At 49.1% G+C, this 20,503-nt stretch overlaps 1 protein-coding gene across 1 annotated transcript; it reads left to right on the top strand.

The window, feature by feature from the left end:
• The first annotated feature begins 249 nt into the window (after positions 1-249).
• On the top strand, positions 250-19,614 carry GIMAP8 (GTPase, IMAP family member 8). Its single transcript, XM_041753407.1, has 6 exons — positions 250-281; positions 780-930; positions 8,189-8,849; positions 12,657-12,702; positions 14,769-15,395; positions 17,565-19,614. The coding sequence occupies exons 2-6, from the start codon at positions 896-898 to the stop codon at positions 18,248-18,250; spliced, it is 2,055 nt and encodes a 684-aa protein (XP_041609341.1). The 5' UTR covers positions 250-281; positions 780-895; the 3' UTR covers positions 18,251-19,614.
• Positions 19,615-20,503: the final 889 nt, after the last annotated feature.

The following is a 20,503-nucleotide window of genomic DNA, read 5'->3' as shown; positions in this document are numbered from 1 at the left end:
GGGCTCCTGCGTGGAGCCTGCTTCTCCCTCTGCCTGTATCTCTGCCTCTCTCTCTCTCTGAATGAATGAATGAATGAATGAATGAATCTTAAAAAAAAAAAAAACCAACACAAACCCATAACAAAGTAAGTCTTTCCCAGTGTTGGGCTGCCTTCTGCCGTAGAAAGCTTTCAGAAGGGCTTCGTTTATAAGCTACTGGAAAGCTCGAAAGCTCTAGCATTTCAAAGGTCTTAACTTGCCCTAGAAAGGACCTGTTGGCCTGGGAGGCAGCGCGTTCTGCGGTGAGGTTGGAGGGTCCCCCTGGAAGGGTGTGAGGCGTTGCTGGGGGGTGCGGGTGGGAGAAGGGACGCAGCGCCTTCCCGGCCTCGGCCCGGCGGACTTGGGGAGGGGCGGCGGAGGTCACCCTGAAGGACCACCTGCCGGGCGCCGTCCCCGTCCCGCACAGGCCACTGGCCGGCTCGGCCTCTGCAGGCGCCGCGGCGTCCGTCCCGGGGGCGGGCCCCCCGCGCAATAACCCTGTCGAGGACCCTCCCGAAGCTGGTCCTGGGCCCCAGCCCCCGCGGCGCCGCAGCCCCAGCCCGAGCCTCCTCCTCCTCCTCCCCGCGATCGGCGATCGCGTCCCCACCCCTGCCCTTCGGCGGCGGCCGCGCGGGGGCGAGCCAGGCCCCACCCCCGCCCCCGTCTTCACCAGGTGACCCGGCCCCGAGCGAACTGCACGCCCCCCACCCACCCCACCCCACCCACCCCGCCGACGGCCTAGGTGCGCGTCCCGTTTCTAGAAACCTCTTCCTGCTCGGAAGCAGTTTGTCAGAAAGATCCCGGTCCGGCGGCGCCCCGCCCGCCCCTGCTCGCGCCTCCCGCCGCCCGCGGGGACCTCAGCGGCTTCCCCAGAGCCATGGAGCCTGCGACGCGCCCGGGGACCGGACCCAGGTGCGTGCGCGCCGGCGCGGGTCCGGGTCGCAGCAGGTGGCTGCCCTGGGGGGGGGTAGGGGGGCGGGGGGGCGGGGGGGCTTGGGTCTGGGCGTGAGGGAGAGGGCGGGAGGCTGCCCAGCAGCCCTGCAAAGCTGGCAGCTCGGACGCCGCTCGTCCACGTTCACGTTTCTAGTGTTTTCCATCCCGTGCACTCTTGGGTCCCGTCAGCTGAGCACTGAAGGCGCCAGTGGTTGTCAAAAGCAAGACTTAAACCTCCCGGGCTTCTCACCTTTGAACTCTTTCTCCTCCTCCTGTTGACTGACCTGCTGCGCTGGGGCTGGGTCCTCCCCAGGCTGGGTTCTGGGAGCTTCCCTGGCCATCTTTTTTTGTGGGGTGAACTGCCTCTTGATGTGGGACAGATCTCCACACCATCGGAGCTTTGCTTGGATGACGGAAGCCACGTACCCTTGGGCTAGATCCTGAGAAGTGCAGGCTGCTGCAGAGTTTCAGGAGAGTTCTGGAGAGAACTTTTTCCCTCTTTGTTAACCTGCTGGGGTCTCCAGAGCCGTCTGGGGGGATGTGGATAAAGGAGAGAGGGAGGGAGGGGGGTTTTGGGCTCCTTTTTATCATTTAAAAAATTTTTTTTTAAATTTATGATAGTCACACACACACACACAGAGAGAGGAAGAGACATAGGCAGAGGGAGAAGCAGGCTCCATGCACCGGGAGCCTGACGTGGGATTCGATCCCAGGTCTCCAGGATCGTGCCCTGGGCCAAAGGCAGGCGCCAAACCGCTGCGCCACCCAGGGATCCCCTTTTTTATCCTTAAAAGTGTTTTTTTTTTCTTTTAAACTTATATGAAAAAGAGAAAGAGCACAAGCAGGGAGGTCCAGAGAGAGAGGGAGAAGCAGACTCCCTGCTGAGCAGGTGCCCCATGGGGGACTCCATCCCAGGACTCCGGGGCTCCAGGACAACAACGAGCCCAGCCCAGCCAAAGGCACATGCGTGACCTAACCAACTGAGCCATCCAAGTGCCCCCTTAAAAGAGTTCTTATATGCGGGGGAGAAAATCCCACAGGTTGGCAATTGTCCACAGGGAGAAGGGGAAGAGCCTGACGGTGAGGGTGGGGGTGTCCTGATTGAATATGCCCCCTCTCAGGTAGGAGTTCAGCGGACCAATTTAGTCACTGTGGTGACCAATCATGTAAAACAGTGGAGCTTAGGTGGGAAATAAATCCCTTTCTTCTTCAGATCTGCTGGAGGTGTCTGCTTCTTTCAGCTGCTCACCCACTAGTATCTTTTTTTTTTTATTATTATTTAAAAGAAATTAATGCACAAAAAACATAACACTTCACTGAATGGGATACAATATAAAGTTAGTTCACTTTTATTATTTTCAATTTCTGCCTGATTAGATGTAAATTCTGCAGTCATGAAGTCTCTTGAATCCTTTATGATTTTTTCTAGAGCCACCAGTAGCTTTATAATAGCGCTTCGAATTGGCTTTCTGACATTCAATTGTAATACAAATTTTGTCACTCTGTGGGAGAGAGGACTGTTTCTGATTCTTTCTTTTGAGGTGAGTTTTTCCTTCTAGTCATTTTGCTCAGTGCAGAGTGACCAAAAACAAGTTGTACTGGAAAAAGGAGAAAAAAAGAGAAGAGAAAAAAGAAAAAAAAAAGATGAAAAAACGAAAAAAGGGGGCGGGGAAGCAAACAGAAAACAAGGGGGAGTATCCTCTGATTGTGTATATTGTAAATCCCTCCACTTCCCCTGGAACTTTCCAGTGCTGCTTGGTCAATAACTTGCTTTTCCCCTACCCCTCTAGGTGGTCTTCTGGGGGAGGGGGCCTGCTGTGCTGATTCTCAGGTGTGGGCACCTGGGGGAGCTGCTCAGCCCCCTGCCTGGTGCAGGGCTCAGTGGGAGTTGTTTATCCTGTTTATCTGGTGAGGCCACTGTGAGGCTCAGTGGGGGTTGTTTACCCTGTGAGGGCCCCCAGGGACAACCACAGTGGCGGTGGCCAGCTCTCCAGCCCTGGAGTCAGCTCCCAGTCTGCAGGGGCCTGGATGCTCTGGGGGTTGGGGGCGCTGATCTGCCCAGCTTGGGGCATCCTTGCTGCCCTGTGTCCTCCTGACCTCTGCCTGTCCCGGGGGGAGTGCCAGATCCTGGGCTGTGTCCCCCAGTGCCCTGGGCTCCGGGCCTGCGCTCCTGGGATCGCGCTCCCGGCTGCACAGCTCCCTCCACGTGGAGCCTCCCCCTTCGAGTTGCTCCCGGGTCCAGCCGTGTGTGTGCGCGCTGCGGCCCTTTAGGGAGCTCGGCCGCGGAGGTGGGGCGCTTTCCCCGGGGCACAGGTCCTCTGTTGGTGCCCCTGGCAGCCTGAGGGCATCCCAGCCCCTCCTGGGATCCTGCTCCAACTCCCTGTGAGCGCCTACCCACCCCCCCCCCCCCCAAGATTGGTGAAGCTCCTGCTCCTCCGGGATGGGGCTCTCCTATCCTGGGGACACTCGCCCCGGCCTTAGCCCGGGTCCTCGCGGGGCCCCTCCCCCTTGGATGCCTTTTTATTTCTTTTTTTCCGTCTTCCTACCTTGATAGAGGTGCAAACTCATCTCACTGTACCATTCCAGCTGTTCTCTCTTTAAATTTCAAGCCGAATTCGTAGGTTTTCAGGATGATTTGAAAGTTATCTAGGTAAGTTGGTGGGGACAGGTGACTTGGGGACCCTACTCTTCTGCCATCTTGCCCCCTCAACTTTTATTATTTTCAAAGTGACATTACTTCAATCTCTCCCTTCCTTCCTTCTTTCTTTTTTTGTACAGATTTTATGTATTTGACAGAGGGAGAGATAGTGGACAAGCAGGGAGGAGAGGCAGAGGGAGAGGGAGAGGGAAAAGCAGGCTCCCCACTGAGCAGGGAGCTGAATGCTGGGCTACTCTAAGATCATGACCTGAGCCAAAGGCAGACGCTTCACCAACTGAATCACCCGGGGGGCCGTCCCTCTTCATTTCTAAAAACCTTTTTTCTCCTTTCCTCACCTCCCTTCCCCATGATCATTTCACACCACTTAGAAGCGTATGCTACACGCCACGCACAATATCAGGGCTTAGGGACACAGGCATGGTCTCTGCTCTTAAGGAGTTTCATACTAAGAGCAGAAGAGAGAAAATAAAAGTAAATCGTACCAGACAGTAACAGCGTCCTGGGGAAAAGAGAGGAGACTGAGGGGATGGAGAGTTAGGGAGAGGGTCTCTTCATTCATGGGTATGTCGGGGGACAAAGGTCCTCTTAGAAGTGTCCCAACAGTGACTGGACATCAGCTTCCAAGAAGTCTCTTTTTCTCTGGTGTGACAGCTCTGGGGTGTATATTCCAGGCGATGTGGCTTCACCTCCTGCACCTGCGAAGAGCCAGAGACACAGATGGAGAGAACAGCCCAGGCCTCCACCTGTGCCCCATAAGCTTCTCCCCACCTCACTCCTGAGTACCCTGCATTTTTTTTTTCATGGTGAGGCTTTTGGGAGGAGGAGTCTGTGCACTGCCTCTCCTGTCCTCTGACATTCCTTGCAGCAGGGCTTCTCACAGCCCCCAGGGTTCCCAGGGCTCCACTCTTCACTTCCTTTGGCTGCTGTCCTCATCCAATGCCTTCCTAAGCTGTAGATGTGGTGCTGTGCGAAACAGGGCAAGTCCTCCTTCTCCCAAGACTTCCCTTTCAGGGGTGGGGAGACAAAAAAGAAAGTGAGAAGCAAGTCAATAAGTCAGTGCACAATGTGAAAGGTGGTGGTGGTAGTGGTTGCTGGGGAGAAAAATAGAACAGGGTGGGGGGCACCCGGAGTATTGGTGGGGTGCAGGAGAGCCTGTTGCTCTTAATTATAGGATGACTGCAGAAGGCCTTCTGTACCACAGGGACAATTCGGTAAAGACCTAAAGGAAGCGAATCTGCCTCACACGAGTCTGGGGGAAGAATGTTCTAGTTTGAGAACAACCAGCACCAAGCCCCAAGGTTGAATGGGGAACAACAGGGAGCCTGGTGTGGCTACAGCAGACAAAGCAAGGGAGATGAGATAGGAGAGGCAGCTAGAGCCCAGATTGGGTAGGGTCTTGTCGGGCATGGCAAAAGGCTTTACCTGTTACTTTCAATCAGTGGGAAGCCCTTGGGGGATTTTGAACTGATGAGGGACAGTATCTCTCTCTTGGTTAGGATCACACTGGCTGTTGATGGGCAATACACCCTAGAAGGGACGAAGCAGGGGGACCAGTGACAGTGTTATTACAGAAGTCCAGGAAAGAGCTCATGATTGCTTCAACCTGGAAAAACCACAAAAGGCTTGATGTGGAGATGACACTTCAGCTAAATGGGTGAAGAATGGGGAGGAATTTCCAATTAGACAGGAGGGTGGTGCAGGCCAGGACATGCTGGAGCTTCTGGATAACTGGAGCTTAGGTGGCAGAGCTGAAGTGGGGGGTCCCTGACTGGGAAAGGCACCCCCAATTGCAGGCTACACATTCCTTTTTAAGATTTTATTTTATTTATTTGACAGGGAGAGAGAGAGCAAGTGAGCACAAGCAGGGGGAGCAGCAGGCAGAGGGAGAGGGAGAAGCAGGGTCCCCACTGAGCAGGGAGCCTGATGTGGGACTCGATCCCAGGACCCCAGGGTCATGACCTGAGTCAAAGCAGACATTTAACCAACTGGGCTACCTAGGCGCCCTACACATTCTTTTTAAGCCCATGTTAACCATTGACAAAAATTTTATTGGGCTAAAAAGTAAATTTCAACCAGCGACAAATATTTTATACAGACACTCTCCAGCCAGACAGTAATAATATTAGGAACCAATGAAAAGACAGCAAGTGTCTCCCAATACAGTTTTAAATTTGATAGTCACTTCTCCTAGTTTATGGGTCAGAAAGAAATAATTGCCCATCCTGTTTAAACATGTTTAAAGCTGACCCACAAAAAGAGTGAAGGGAGCATCAACGCTATCGAAGACGCCAGTTCTTCTAAAACTGAGCTACATATTCAGTGCAGTGGCATTCTAGATTTCGACGGGAGGTCCCAAACACGAAGACAACTGATTTTCAAAGTCCTACGGAGGATTAAGAAGCCAAGAGTAGTGCGACGATTTTGAACCAAAGCAAGGTGTTGAAACCTGCTCGATCACATAATGAGGACTTACAGTTATATATTATATTTTTAATGAAGATTTTTTAAAAGATTATTTATTTATTCATGACAGAGAGAGAGAGAGAGAGAGGCAGAGACACAGGTAGAGGGAGAAGCAGGCTCCATGCAGGGGGCCCAACATGGGACTCGATCCGGGGTCTCCAGGATCACACCCTGGGCTGAAGGTGGCATTAAACTGCTGAGCCACCAGGGCTGCCCCTTACAGTTATATTTTAAGGAGAGTCAAACTAAGTCACTTGGGTTTCAGGAAATAAGGTTTTCTGGTTCGGGAAAAGACTACGTGAGCATCTCATGGACAAAACACACTACCCAGGAATGAGACTCGTGGGAATTCGGGCACCTGGGACCTGAAAGAATCATTTGGAAAGATGTGGCGTTGGGAAACTTGGCCCTTCAAGTGGGTCCGGGTTCAGTTGGGAAGGCCAACCCTGAACTGATGGTGGCTTACGCTGGTGCTTCTCAAGCTTGAATGGTCATGAGAATCACCCGGAACTTGTCCAATTACACATTCTTGTTCGGGAAGTCTGGGCGGAGCTCGAGAGTCTGCATTTCTAACGCGACCTCAATTATTGGCAATATCACTAATCTGCGAACCACACTTGGAGCAGCAGCAGCTGACTCCTTAGAATACCAGCTGCTTTCTTAACAAGAGAGTGATCGCAGGGATGTTTCGGCAGCTCGGTGATTTCACCAGAGATTCTTCTCTCTGCTCTGTGGTCCTTTAGCATGATGGTGGACGATGGCCTTTGGTTCTCTTATTGGTTACCTCATTGCCTTGGTGATATCTGCTGCCGTTCCAGATACCATACTTACATTTATTTTTTAAAAAGATTTTATTGGGGATCCCTGGGTGGCTCAGGGGTTTGGCGCCTGCCTTTGGCTCAGGGTGTGATCCCGGAGTCCCTGGATCAAGTCCCATATCGGACTCCCTGCGTGGAGCCTGCTTCTCCCTCTGCCTGTGTCTCTGCCTCTCTCTCTCTGTGTCTCTCATGAATAAATAAATAAAATCTTTAAAAAAAGGATTTTATTTATTTATTTATTTATTTATTTGAGAGAGATTGGGAGAGAGAGAGAGAGTGCACAGAGGGAGAGAGAGAGGGAGGGAGAAACAGATTCCTTGCTGAGCAGGTAGCCTGATGTGGGGCTCGATCCCAGGACCCCAAGATCATGACCTGAGCCAAAGGCAGATGCTTTACCAACTGAGTCACCCAGAAACCCCCCCCCCCACCTACACACACCAGTTACTGCATTTAAATTCCAAATAAAGAAGAAGGGCCAAGCAAATGTTCCCTCAATTGTCATTAGGCAGAGCTGGGTCACATGGCCACCTCTGGTTGAAAGGAAGCCAGGAGAGAGAGTGTACTAGTTTAGGTCGCTGCTGTAACACATTGCCACATACTTAGTTGTTAAAACCCCACCTAATTACTATTTTATAGTTCTGGAGGTCAGAAGTCCTAAAATCAGGGTGCTGGGCAGGATCCTTCTGGAGGCTATGTGGGAGAATCTGTTTCCTTGCCTTTTCTAGCTTCCAGAAGCTGCCTGAATTCCCCTTGGGTCGTGGCTCCTTATTGCATTTTCAAAGCCAACAGTGTAGTGTTTTCAAATCTGTCTCACTCTCTGACCTCTGCTTGTGTCCTCACATCTCCTTTTTCTTACCATGACTTTCCTGCCTTCGTCTTGGAAGGACCTCTTATGATTATGTTGGGTCCACCTGGACCCCTTTACTGTGTAAGGTAACGTAGTCCCAGATTACAGGGATTAGCACATGGACATCTCGGTGAGGGTCATTCATTGTTCTGTCTCTCGTAGTGTCTACATTTCCCCTAGGGTGTATAGTGGGTGATGAATGTAGAGAAGGGGATTGGTGTTTAGCCAACCAATAGTGTGTGACATCTTACTAATATAGATTTATTCCAGGGACAAGAGCACAGAAAGGATCCTAGGACACAGGGTCTCTTATCCCCATCTACACTGAGTTGATGCCAGTAGCCCAAATCCTTGGGGGAAAATCTAAAAAAGAGAATGCATTTTCCTGCCGAGCCTCTGTTGACTCTTGCATGAGTTGAACATTGATGTGTTGCTTTTCTGTCCCAGCAGAACCGACGAGAGCCTGGGTCAGGAGAGGGAGCCAGAGCCAGGCTGCTCCAGGCCAGAACTGAGGCTTGTCCTCTTAGGGAGAAGTGGTGTAGGAAAAAGTGCCACTGGAAACACTATTCTGGGCAGATCCATGTTTGTGTCCAAATTTAGTAACCAGATGGTGACGAAAGTGTGCCAGAGAGAGAGTAGGGCCACAGGAGAGGGGACACTTGTGGTCATCGACACCCCCTACCTTTTCTCCTCAATGTCTCGGGCCGAAGACAAGCAACGCAACATTGAGCGCTGCCTGGAGCTCTGTGCGCCCAGCCTGCACGTCCTGCTGCTGGTCATTGCCATCGGCTGTTACGAGCTGGAGGACAAAGAGGTGGTCTGTGGCGTCCAGGAGGTGTTTGGAGCCGAAGCCAGGAGGTACATGATTGTTGTCTTCACTCGGAAGGATGATTTGGAGGGAGACTCAGTGCAAGATTACATCGAAGGGTTAGATTCCCTCAGGGAGTTGGTTGAAAACTGTGGAGGCCGGTACTGTGCTCTGAACAACAAGGGGAGCGAGGAGGAGCGGGTCGGCCAGGTGAGGGAGCTCCTCGGCATGGTGCGGCGTCTGGTGGGTGAAAACGGAGGACCCTATATCATGAAGTTCAGAAACCAAGGCGGTGGATTCCTGGTAAGAAATCCTTAAGGTCGGGTTCCTAAATTCCTGGGGTCCCTCCCCACAGGGAGCCTGCGTCTCCCTCTATGTCTCTGTCTCTCATGAATAAATACATAAAATCTTTTTTTAAAAAAAGAAATTCTTAAGGTCTGCAAGGATCTCTGTGGCTAGAGCTCACGGACGGATGTTGGGCACAGGTAAGTGAGGTGTCACCTTGTGCGATGGGCCATTGACTTTGTTTAAGGAGCTATTCATCCATCATCTAGAAAGATGAGGTACCAGACCATAGGGTGCCTTGAGTATTACCCTTTGCATTTTGGACTTTGGACATTATTGGCAAATTAAATGGATACATTTAAGTCCTTACCTAACTTTATCCCTCACAATATTGGATACACAGATGGACCCTCTCTTCCCTTGACTTCAATCCAACTATGCTCTTTTTGTTTTCTTCCTCCTGCCCTTTCTGGCTACTCCAGAGATTCCTGAGCTCTCCTCACATGGCCTCTAAAAGTTGGCATCTTCAGGGCATACTTCTAGACTGTCCTCATTTCTCCACCTCCAGCTTTATACCCTGTCAATCGCTAACTGTTTCCAGATTAATCAGTCCAGGCCTTTCCTCTGAATCCTGCTCCCTTATCCATTTGACATCTCCACTCAGCTCTCATATAGGATCTCAGGCTTCACACTTCCAAACTTTTGGTTTTCCCTCTGAAATCTGTTAAAACTTCTGTATTCCTCTCAAGTGGGTAAATGGTCGTGCTGCTCATCATGCTCTTCAAACCTAAGCCCAGAGGTTAGCTTTGCTACGGCTACTGGCTGGCCACTGATGGCCACTGATGGCCAAGTCATCAAGTCTTGTGTGGTCACTGTGCCTGGCTCCCACCCACTTCTCTCCATCTGCATGCCTCCCTGCACCGTCCAGTCCAAGCCAGCCTCTGTTCTTGCCTGTCTTGTTTTATACACACCCTTCCCCTCATTCATTCTTGTGGCTTACCCCTCAATCCATTTCCTGCACAATAGCCAGAGTGATATTTTATTTAACTTCTAAACTTGAATGGGAAGTGTATTTGTAGCTAAGGGAGATACAAAAATTCAGGCTTTTGCCTTTGAGGAGCTTACACTTTGGGTCGAGTGGCTTATGCAAAAGACACAAATCAGTTCCTGACTCGGTAGGTAAAGTCTGTGTTGGTAGAGAGGATTCTTAATGCAAGTGCCAGCAGATATAAAGCAAGCAAATATCCAGCATGGGGGCGGTTTTTGTCAGAGTGAAATTCTTGAGAACTGATGAGCATTAAGCCCAAACAGGATGGAAATGAGAAGGAAGCGACACTTTATTGAGCACCTGCTAAGGCCCAGAACATGAACGGATGGAGTCGTTGCAAGTGCTCTGTGTACTGATGTTCTGTGGATGAGGACTGTGAGGCTCAAGAGAACTTGTTGCTCTCTGGTCTCCTGAGTCTGACCTCCCTCTCTCTCCTTTATAACCACCTGTCTCTCTCTTTCTCTTGAAGGCTGTCTGCAACAGGGATGTCAGCAGAGAGGATCTGGGGCACAGAATGAGCTCTCTGCAGTATACCCTGAACACAACACCCTCTTGTTTAAAATGCTGCAGTGACTGTCCGCTGATCTTTAGATTAAGTTCAGAATCACTGTCCTGAGCTGGTTCCTCAGCCTCTAACTTGCTCTTTATGCATTGGTCTCACTGGCCTTTCCTTTGGTCCTTGACTTACGTTCATGTCCACTCTAGAGCTTCCACCCTGTGATTTTGTCCACCTAGACACCTTCCCTCTCCATCCTAGCCCATACCGGGGGTAGCCATCTGCCTCAGCGTGAGCTCACTTCCTCAGGGCCTTCCCCCCACGCCCCACCTTCTCTCAATGGCACTCCTCACATGGCCACCAGCGGGTCAAGTGATTGCTGTGAATATACTTGCAGTGGTTGCCTCCCTGAGGGATGGACCTCATATCCGTTTTGTTGACACAGGATCTTCTTTTTGTCTTCTGTAAAACAGAGATAATAATATATATCTCAGAGAATTCTGTGAGGACTAAATGAAATAAATGCCTATAAGTTACTTGCAAATACTGGCGATGTAAGCATTCAGTGATCATTAGCTGCCATTATTATTGTTATTAGTATTATTATGGATGGAGATAAGGTTCACTTAAGTCATGGAGACATTGAGGACTCTAACAACCCAGAGACTGAGCAAGGTTCCCACTTTTAGGGGCAGCCCCGGTGGTGGCGCGGTGGTTTAGCGCCCCCTGCAGCCCAGGGTTTGATCCTGGGGACCCTGGATCAAGTTCCACATGGGGCTCCCTGCGTGGAGCCTGCTTCTCCCTCTGCCTGTGCCTCTGCCCACCCCCACCCCCGTGTAAACAAAATCTTTTAAAAAAAAGTTTCCCACTTTTAGGACTATTACGGAGAAATAAAACATTCACATGTACAAAGATGTAAGTATAGAGATATTTATCATGGCATCTTTTGAAATAGGAAAGCCAGAAATAAACTGATGGTCTATCAGTAAAGGAATTGTTACATTAGTACGGAATATTCCTTGTCCATGCTGTGTAACAAACAGCATCTCCTAAAAAAAAAAGAACAAAAAAACCCCCCAACCACAACGGGGTTGATCTATATGTACTGACTTGCACAGCTATACAGGACATATTATGAAGCAGATTGCAGAACAAAATGCCTAGCAAGTCTCCCTGTGTGTTCATATATGCTTGTGTATATTTGCATAAACTTAGAAAAACATAGAAGGAAGTATGTTAATTAGCAGCTGCTCCTTTTACAGTGGGTTGGAAAATTTAAAATTATTAATTTTTAGATCGTAAGCATTTGCATTGGGACAATCTTTTGCATTTGAAACACATGAAAGAGTTTGAGTTGTGCCAGGTAGGATGAAAGAAGTCTGATAGAGCTGAATGGAGAGGACCCAGGGAGAGATGGTGGAGGTAGCCACGGTTTGGAATAAGGCCAGGTAAGAAAGCAGAGGGAACATTTCCTTGGCTGGCATGGAGATTTAACAAAAATAGGATTAAAATAAAGTTTTGGAATCTTCTAAGAGTAGCAGGTGCATCAGGATTGTGTATCATTTTTACCTTCTCTTTTGAGTCCATGACAGTTTTAAATTTTGGGAGCGAGAATGCTTCCCCGGGCAGGCAAAGGGAATACCAATTGTGTGTTTGGTTTTCCATCCTCCATTGTCTCTGTTTGCCCACCTGTGTGGGAGAAAGTTCCAAATTTTCCTGCTTTTTATGTCAGAAGAAGCATCATCTCTATACTTGGGGTGCAGTGTGGGGAGATGTGTGGGAGCTTCATTTCCAATCTCCTCCCTTTCCCTGGTCCCTCAGATGAATATCCCAGACATCAATGGGTTAGTTTCTTCCTCCAGGAAGTCCAGTAGCGCTTCTTAAGCCTCTGGATTTTCTATGTGAACAGCAGAAACCCTGCAAGACTTTAGAAGGAACTGCTGGGGGATCGGGGAGAAGGAAAGTTAGAGCTTCAGTCTCAATGCCTTAATTAGATGGCATTTGTGGGGCTCCTCTGAGTGAGAATAAGACCCATCTTCATACTTCAGGGAAGCCTGTTGTGGTGGCAGCAGTGAGGTCTCAAGATCAATCGTCATTATGGACAGTTCTACAAAAGCCAACAAGGAACATGACCGTGGCCTTGATTTGACCACATTCTAATCAGCCGATTCCTCTGGATTACATACTTCTGTCTCCATTTCTTTATTTTGTGAAAAGATGAGATTTTGTGCAATATTTCCCCTTTCTTTTCTTTTCTTTTTTTCCCCCCTTTATTTTCTAGGATAGCGTGAATGGAGCCGCGTCTCAGAAGGAGGATAAGCCACATGGTAAGATGATCCTTAAGTTCACATTCACATTCTTTTGAATGCATCATGCATCAAAATGTAGTGGGGAAATTAGATAAGTAGAATCAAAGATGCACTCTGGAGGCCTGGCTCAGGTTCTTGTCCACAGCCTGTCCCCCAGGGGACTCCTAACACCTGGGATTAGGTTCTGGACAAGGTGTGGGTGTCCCTGGCCTTCTCTGAAATGTTATGGAGGTGGGCTTCCCTTTCATGGCTTCTTTCTAGATCAGTCTTGTCTTCCTGGCTCTGGATCCAGGACTATATAACGTTGACTCCTACTGGGAAAGCAGAAATCACCTTTGTGGATAAAACTCATCCTTAGAATTCAGTGATGGAGCTCAGTGTCAGTGTAATGATTGCTGTGAATGCTACGTCCTGCACGCTGCTCATGTCAATACCTATAGGCCACCTCATTCTGTTTCGCATGTGTGATTTTGTCCACAGTAAGAGCATATATGACTAATTCAACCATCCCTTTACCAAGGACTTTCAGGTTATTTCTGGGCCAGCTCTGTGCAAGAACCAAATATTCAGCAGTGAGTAAGATAGATGAAATCTCTGTTCTCATAGAACTCCCCCAAATAATAATAATAGTAATAATAATAATAATCTCAATTTTAATGATAATTGCAATTGATATTATGTACTGGAAAAATATATAAATAATTCAATCCTCGTAGCATATAACATAATTCTCATAATAACCACATACATTTATTCCTCTTAACAGCCCTCTGAAGAGGGTGGTATTATCATTATTCTCATTTATAGATGAGTAAACTTAGCAGAAATATGTGAACTCAGGCAGAAGTAGGGGTTTAAAATTCTATTGATGCCTTTCAGCCAAGACCTCCAGGAACTTCCCTATCCTGTCCCCAAATGATTCTTCGTGGTCATGAGGAAATAGCATGCCATGGGGAGTCATGGAGTGTCTCAGAATGAGGGCATTGGAAGGGAGTTTTTATAGGATACAGACTTGTGTGAGGTGATTTTGGAGAAATTAGGAACTTTCCCAAGACAGCATAACAAGGACATGCTGTCACTAGCATTTCAGTGGCTTCTTTCTTTAAAGGCCATATTCATTCCACCTCCCAGACCTTTGGCTCAGACGCAGGGACAATCCACACCTATAGCACCCAGGGTGCCTCAGACTCTGAATATTTCCTGTAGTGGCTGACTCTGCCATTTGCTTGGTGTGTAGGTTTGGTGCTGAACTTGGATCAAGGAGAAGTGTTGGGGACAGGGCATGTGTGTGCAGAGACAGTTTTGTGCACAGGTTTCTACAGTAATTTATTGAGGTACAATTATCATAAAGTAAAATACACAAATCTTAAGTGTATATAGCTCAGTGACCTCTTTTACTTATCTACACATACATGACCACCACGTAGATAAAGATCTGGAGCATTTCCACCACTTCCCAAGTTTCTGCTGCCTCTCCGCAAAGGGAACTGAATCCAGACATAGATTAATTCTGCCCTTTCTTGAACTTCACAGAGTGGAACTGGATAGCATGTGGTTTTGTGTCTGGCTTCTTTCATTTAACATGTTTTGAAGATCCATGCATGTTGTGTATCAATGGTTCATTCTTTCTTTTTTTTTTAAATTTCTGCGTAGTATAGAATTTCATAAATATGCTACCAAGGGGCATTTTAAAAAATTTTATTCATTGATTTTTTTTTCCCAAGGGGCATTTTAAGCTCAGATTCTCCCTTGTCCTGCTTTAGCACATGGACTTCATACCCCAGGCAGTTACCTTTGGTAGCAAAATGAAAGGAAATCTAAGGAGTAAGACCACTAAAGGCCAAGTTTAACATTTTCATGTTCCTGGGAAATCTTGAGCTTTTAACATATCTCTTCATTTATTCACGGCCCCTTTTGTGGGTTTTATAACGATGGGCAGCTCTGACTGGGACTAGAGTCCTACTGCTCAGAGCACCACGGGCATTGCCTAGAAAAACTGGCAAGAATGAAAAAGCATAAAACCTGTCCACATCTCTGCGTTCAGCTGCAAGAAGAGACTCTGAATCTGCCCTTTTGTCCCACAGGGGGAGGGGAGTTGCAGCGTCAGGCCACAGGATATGAGCCCAACCCTGGGATTCACGAACTGAAGGTCCTGCTTGTGGGGAAGCGTGGAGCCGGGAAAAGCGCAGCTGGGAATAGCCTTCTGGGAAAGCGAGTCTTCGAGACCAAATTCAGTGAAGAGTCAGTCACCCGGAGGTTTGTGTTGGAGAGCAGAATCTGGAGAGAGAGAAGAGTTGTGATCATTGATACTCCAGACATCTCTTCTTCAAAGGATATTAAGGCTGAGCTCCGGAGACACGTCTTTGGGGGCCCCCACGCCTTCCTGCTGGTGACCCCGCTGGGCTCTTTCTCCAAGAAAGATGAGGTGGTACTGGACACCCTCCAAGCCAGTTTTGGAGACAAATTCGTGGAGTACCTGATCATTCTCTTCACCAGGAAAGAAGACCTGGGGGATCAGGATCTAGAGATGTTCTTGAAAAGCAGAAATACAGCTCTCTGCAAGCTCATCAAGAAGTGCAAAGACCGGTACTGCGTCTTCAGTTACAGGGTGACAAGAGAAGAGGAGCAGCACCAGGCAGAGGAGCTCCTGCAAACAGTCGTGAGCCTGGTACAGCAGCACGGGGACAGGCCCTGCACTTTCAGAGAGGAAGGTACACAGCATCTAAAAACCTTTTCTAGATGCTTTTAGAAACCAGTTATGAAACATATAAGAAGGGCGTAGGGATGATAGAAAGGAGAGACCCAATCTGCTAACTTTTCTCTTTCTCTAGTGTTACTAAAGTTCTGTGCCTTTACACACACACTGTCCAGACCCAGTCTTTAATTCTTTCCTGATCTTTATCCCACTTTCCCAACCGGATGGTGCAGGTCTTGAGGGAAGGAGTTTGGCTCTTTCTAATCTCTCACTTTCTCCGCAGTGTATCTGTTGCCTGGGGCTAAGGTTTCAGCACCGGTGATGAGATGGTTCTGGACCTCTGGTTTGCTTTTCTCTTTCTCTCAAGCCCACTCTAGCTCACTCTCTCTCTCTCTTGATTTCTTGATTCTTTTCTCTCTTTGGAGAGGGGAGGCTATTTTGGAGAAAAGAAGATGAGGACTGGGAGCCCAAATGCTCATGATAGGTAGGCCTCATGTGGCACTAGGTGGGTTTCTTATCCCAGCCACACCACCTGCTGCTTTAGTAGAGGGCCCCATGCACTCGGTGCTACATGCACTATTGCCCTGAGCTGAGATTCATCCAGGACAGCATGACTCACCCATTTGTCTTCACTTCAAATGCCCTCATCTGAGAAGAACACAGACTCAAAGGAGTGTATCTTTTTATGATCCCTTTCACATCCGTCATGGAGGGCCAAGTGCTGGGGAGCTTCCTACAGAAGTATGGACAGGCAGGGAGGTTAGGAGAGGCCGTGTGGAGAAGGCCCAATTTGAATTTTTTTTTAAAGATTTATTTATTTTATTTATTTATGATAGACATAGAGAGAGAGAGAGAGAAAGAGGCAGAGACACAGGAGAAGGGAGAAGCAGGCTCCATGCCGGGAGCCCGATGCGGGACTCGATCCCAGGACTCCAGGATCCTGTCCTGGGCCAAAGGCAGGTGCTAAACCGCTGAGCCACCCAGGGATCCCCGAGAAGGCCCAATTTGAAATGGGATTTGGAGAATGGGCAGGGTTTGGGTGGCTGGCAGAAAGCTGGAAGACATTGCAGAGTCCTCCAGCAATCGGAAGCAAGGAAGGAGGACTAAGCATGCCACTCATGAGGGAGGCTGAGGGAGTGGCGATGATGGAAATGGAGGGTTCACGCCTCTACACAATGTGGGATGGGGCTTATAGAGCAGATCACAGAGGTCCTTGAGAACCATCCCCTCTGAGGGTGTGGAAGCAGGGCCTGAAATCTGTGACAGATATGAGAGAGTTGGAAGATTAATCTATTTTTCATCCTTTAAGCATAACTATAGGATTGTGAGTTCAGGATAAGCAATTCAATAATTTTCCCTGGAAGGAAGGGCACAGGAAAGCACAGAACTTTCCTCCGTCCTCATTTTAAGATGGATATTGGTAACAGGTGAAAAAAGCCAGAGTGGAAGAGAGAGACTACAGTACAAGTGCAAAGTCCTAAGGAGCCCCCACCAACACGCATTGTGAGGTGTCTGTCTCTGCCATTCCATTTATAGGGACATCTATTCTCCATCATCGCCACACAAAACAGTGTGAGTGTGGGTCCTTTACTATAACCATGAAATAGTAACTCATCAGTTGAAAGGCACAGTTCAGATTAATGGGTTTTAATGAGAAATGAATTTTTGGTGATCCAAATGAAGGAACTAGTAGTCTGTCAGTGATTTATGCAGTTGCTTTTTCATAAAAAGTCAATTCTATGGAATAATTTTTTGAAACCATCAAGGAGACTTTGCTGCAGTTAGCACTAGTTGGCAACAGGAAGTCATCATTGCAGCAGGAACAGGAGACCAAGAGATGAGATGTGGAGGCTAGACGCAGCTGAGTAGCAACAGGTAATAAAGGTGGTGGCACTCACAGGGTGCCAGGGAGTCAGAGAAGTTACCAGAAGGCAGGAAGCAAATTCAGGGATAGGGACGTGGATGAGCACTGGGCAGAGATGGCTGTCCACGTCATACTTCCCGTCACAGAGCGCACACCTGGAACCTTGCTTGGGGTGAGAGCTGCCGGGTGAGGGGGTGGCCGTGGTGCTCCCTGAGCATCACGGCCTGAGCATCCTCTGCTGTGACATCTAGCGTCACTTTGGAAGCTGCACCCACGTCATCAGCCCATGGCCACAGATCTTTCCTGCTTTCTTTTCGACAGAGCCCCTGAGTCTTGTCCTGGTGGGGAAGAGCGGCCCTGGGAAGAGCGCCACGGGCAACACCATCCTCGGCAGGCCCGACTTCCTTTCCCAGTTCCGAGCGCAGCCAGTCACCAAGACGTGCCAGAGCAGCAGGAGGCTGTGGGGCCAGCAGGAGGTCGTGGTGGTGGACATGCCCTCACTGTGCCTGATGGCCAGTGCGGAGGGGGGTCCGTCCCAGCTAGAGGAGGAAGTCAGACGCTGCTGGTCCTGCTGTAAAGAAGGGAACAAGATCCTGGTCCTGGTGTTCCAGCTGGGCTGGTTCACTCAGGAGGACAAGAGGGCCGTGAAGGAATTAGAGACCATCTTTGGAGAGGAAGTTTTGAAGTACACGATTGTGCTGTTCACTCGGAAGGAAGACCTGGAGGTGGACATTGCAGATTACATCAAGAACGCAGAAAACAGAACCCTTCAGAACATAATCAAAAGGTGTGGGGGGCGAATTTGTGCTTTTAATAACAAAGAAACTGGCCAAGCCAGGGAAGACCAGGCAGCAGTTCTTCTGACAATGGCCAATCAGCTGATAGAGAGCCATGGGGGGCATGGGTACCCCCAGAAGTGGGAGAACATTAGCAAAACCATTAAAAATGGCCAGGACAAGCACAAGCCCAAACATTTACTAAAGAATTTAAAAGAAATTTTACTGTAGATACCCGACTTGCTTGGGAGGCTCTGTAAGTTAGACACCCTCAGTTGGGGACGGGGCAGGGCGGGACTGGTGGGATGGGAGGAAGGTCCTTGACTTTGGGGGCTGGGAAGCCACTACAGATCTCCCAGCACTGTGTAAGTAAATGAATCCTCAGGCTGGGCCGGGGCTCATTAAGGAGAAAGAAGAAATGAGGCGAGGCGGGGAAATCTAGAAAGAGGCTTCGGAGATTGCATGGCTTTGAGGATCAGAATTAAGTCACATGAATCACGTCACCCGTGTACATAGATTGGAGTCAGGACACACACTGTGACCGAGGCCAAGGCCAGCCTAGGGTCAAATAGGGAGAAATACACAAGGAAGGACCGGGGGATCCAGATACAGGAGAGGGGAGCAGCGAGCAATGTCCAGCCAACGCCTGGCATGGGAAAGTGGAGAAGCTGGACTCGTGTGGGCCTCTAGGGGGCTAGGCCTGCTGGCGCCCTGAGGTATCTTGTTACCCCCTGGGGCAGGACTCAGACCTAGAATGGTCCTTTCCTCACGGGGGTGGGGTGGGGTGGGTGGTGGATATTCGTCAGTGTTGTCTTCATTCCAACCTGAATGGAAAGTGGGACCCAGTCTACTCCGCTTCCTCGTTCCTTAGGAAAGGAACACGAGTCTGGGCGGTTTCAAAATATTTTATTGCTAACCATTGAGCTGAAATAGAGAAGAACAAAATTCCTAGACACGGTCAAGTTGTCGAGATTAGACAATCTCGCCAAGTTCCAGCATTCTAGATAGAATTCTAGGTTGCCTCTAGAAAAGCTCATTCAAGACTCCTTTGCACATTCCTCTTTTTTTCATCCCCGAGGGTTAGGAATTAGGGTAAAGCTCAGAGAACTCAAGTGATAATGTCTTGAACCCCGTAGGAGCACACTGTATCTCACATCAGGAAGTCTAGGGGGAGGCCCTCTGAGGCCGGTGTGACATCCACGCTCCAGCCTCGGAGGTGTGTGGCCTCTGCACTTCCGGTCACTTTTTGGTTCCAGGCTGGTGGTGCTCTGCAGTGGCTGAGCAGATTATGTTGAGGGTTTCCTGGTGCAGGCCATAGATGAGATGAGAACTATGGGGTCTTCTCCTAGGTAGGTGTGGTTGGATGTTCTCAACATTAACCATTTCATGTATGTGTTGAGGACAGGATCTATTTCATCCCCTTTTGTTTTTTGAAAGTATCAGTTGCCTTCAAGTGTAACCCATTTATCAGGGCACAGACTGTCCCCATTAATTATGTTGTACTCTATGTAACTCTGAATATGACAGATTCTGGAACATGTGTGTATACATATATTCAAGTTGAGTGAAATAATAAAGGTGAATTATTTTATAAATTCACATCCTCCTGATTTCTGTTTTTCTGGCTTGGGGGAGGAGCACGCCTCCATGGAGAGGCAATGCAGGTGTTTAGACACTTTGACTCTGGTGAGGTTTTTGCAGCTTTGGTCCATGAAGACCTTCAGAGTGGGTGACAGCCATTTTCTTACTAGGGCCTCTGCCAGCCCAGGAATCCCCCACTCTGGGCATTTCACTACAGCAAGGACAAATAAATTAGAACTGGGAGCAGGGAAGGAATGAAGTCTAGAAGGCATTTTGTGCCTCTTCCGAGAGCTTCCCTTCTGTTTGAAGGCAGGCACAAAGCCCAGTGCACTACCCGTGGTGGAGCAGGTGGCATTGAGAGCTGCACAAGATGGGGGATGTGTGGGCTAAGTAACATGGCATCTTTTCCCAGGTAGGACCTAACGTCCATCTCCACTTTCCTGTAGGACCATGCTTGAGGGGCGTGATAATACTACCATGTCTGTTCCTCGGAGAGGCATGCGCTGGGAGTTGGGGTGCAAGAGATTTCCTGGGGGCAGGGGATGAAGTAGTGGCTGTTTATTTTATTTTATTTTTTTTAGCAGTGGCTGTTTAAAGACTAAAGAAATAGCAGAATTGGGCTGAGAGAACTTTCACACTGCAATGCAGATCTGACACTTGCCAAAGGAAAGTGGGGAGATGCTGCTTGTGTACGGGGAGCTGCACACCTGACAAGCCAGCGCCATCTGAACAGAGAGTTCAAGGGCAAGGACTGATGCGTAGTGATGATGTCCTGCATTGGGCAGACACTGGCGCCTCCACTGTGCTCAGCCCTTGGCTGGGGGCTGCCAGGAAAGGGCATGGTTTGGGTCCAAAAGCTGAGGTGGGTCCTGAAAGCGTTGAAGCTGGTGGCTGCCAGCTTAC

This window comes from Vulpes lagopus, chromosome 4 (genome assembly GCF_018345385.1).
Source record: "Vulpes lagopus strain Blue_001 chromosome 4, ASM1834538v1, whole genome shotgun sequence".
NCBI classification, from domain to species: domain Eukaryota; kingdom Metazoa; phylum Chordata; class Mammalia; order Carnivora; family Canidae; genus Vulpes; species Vulpes lagopus.
Note: the sequence above shows the minus strand (reverse complement) of the source record. Positions and strands in the feature narration are given on the sequence as shown.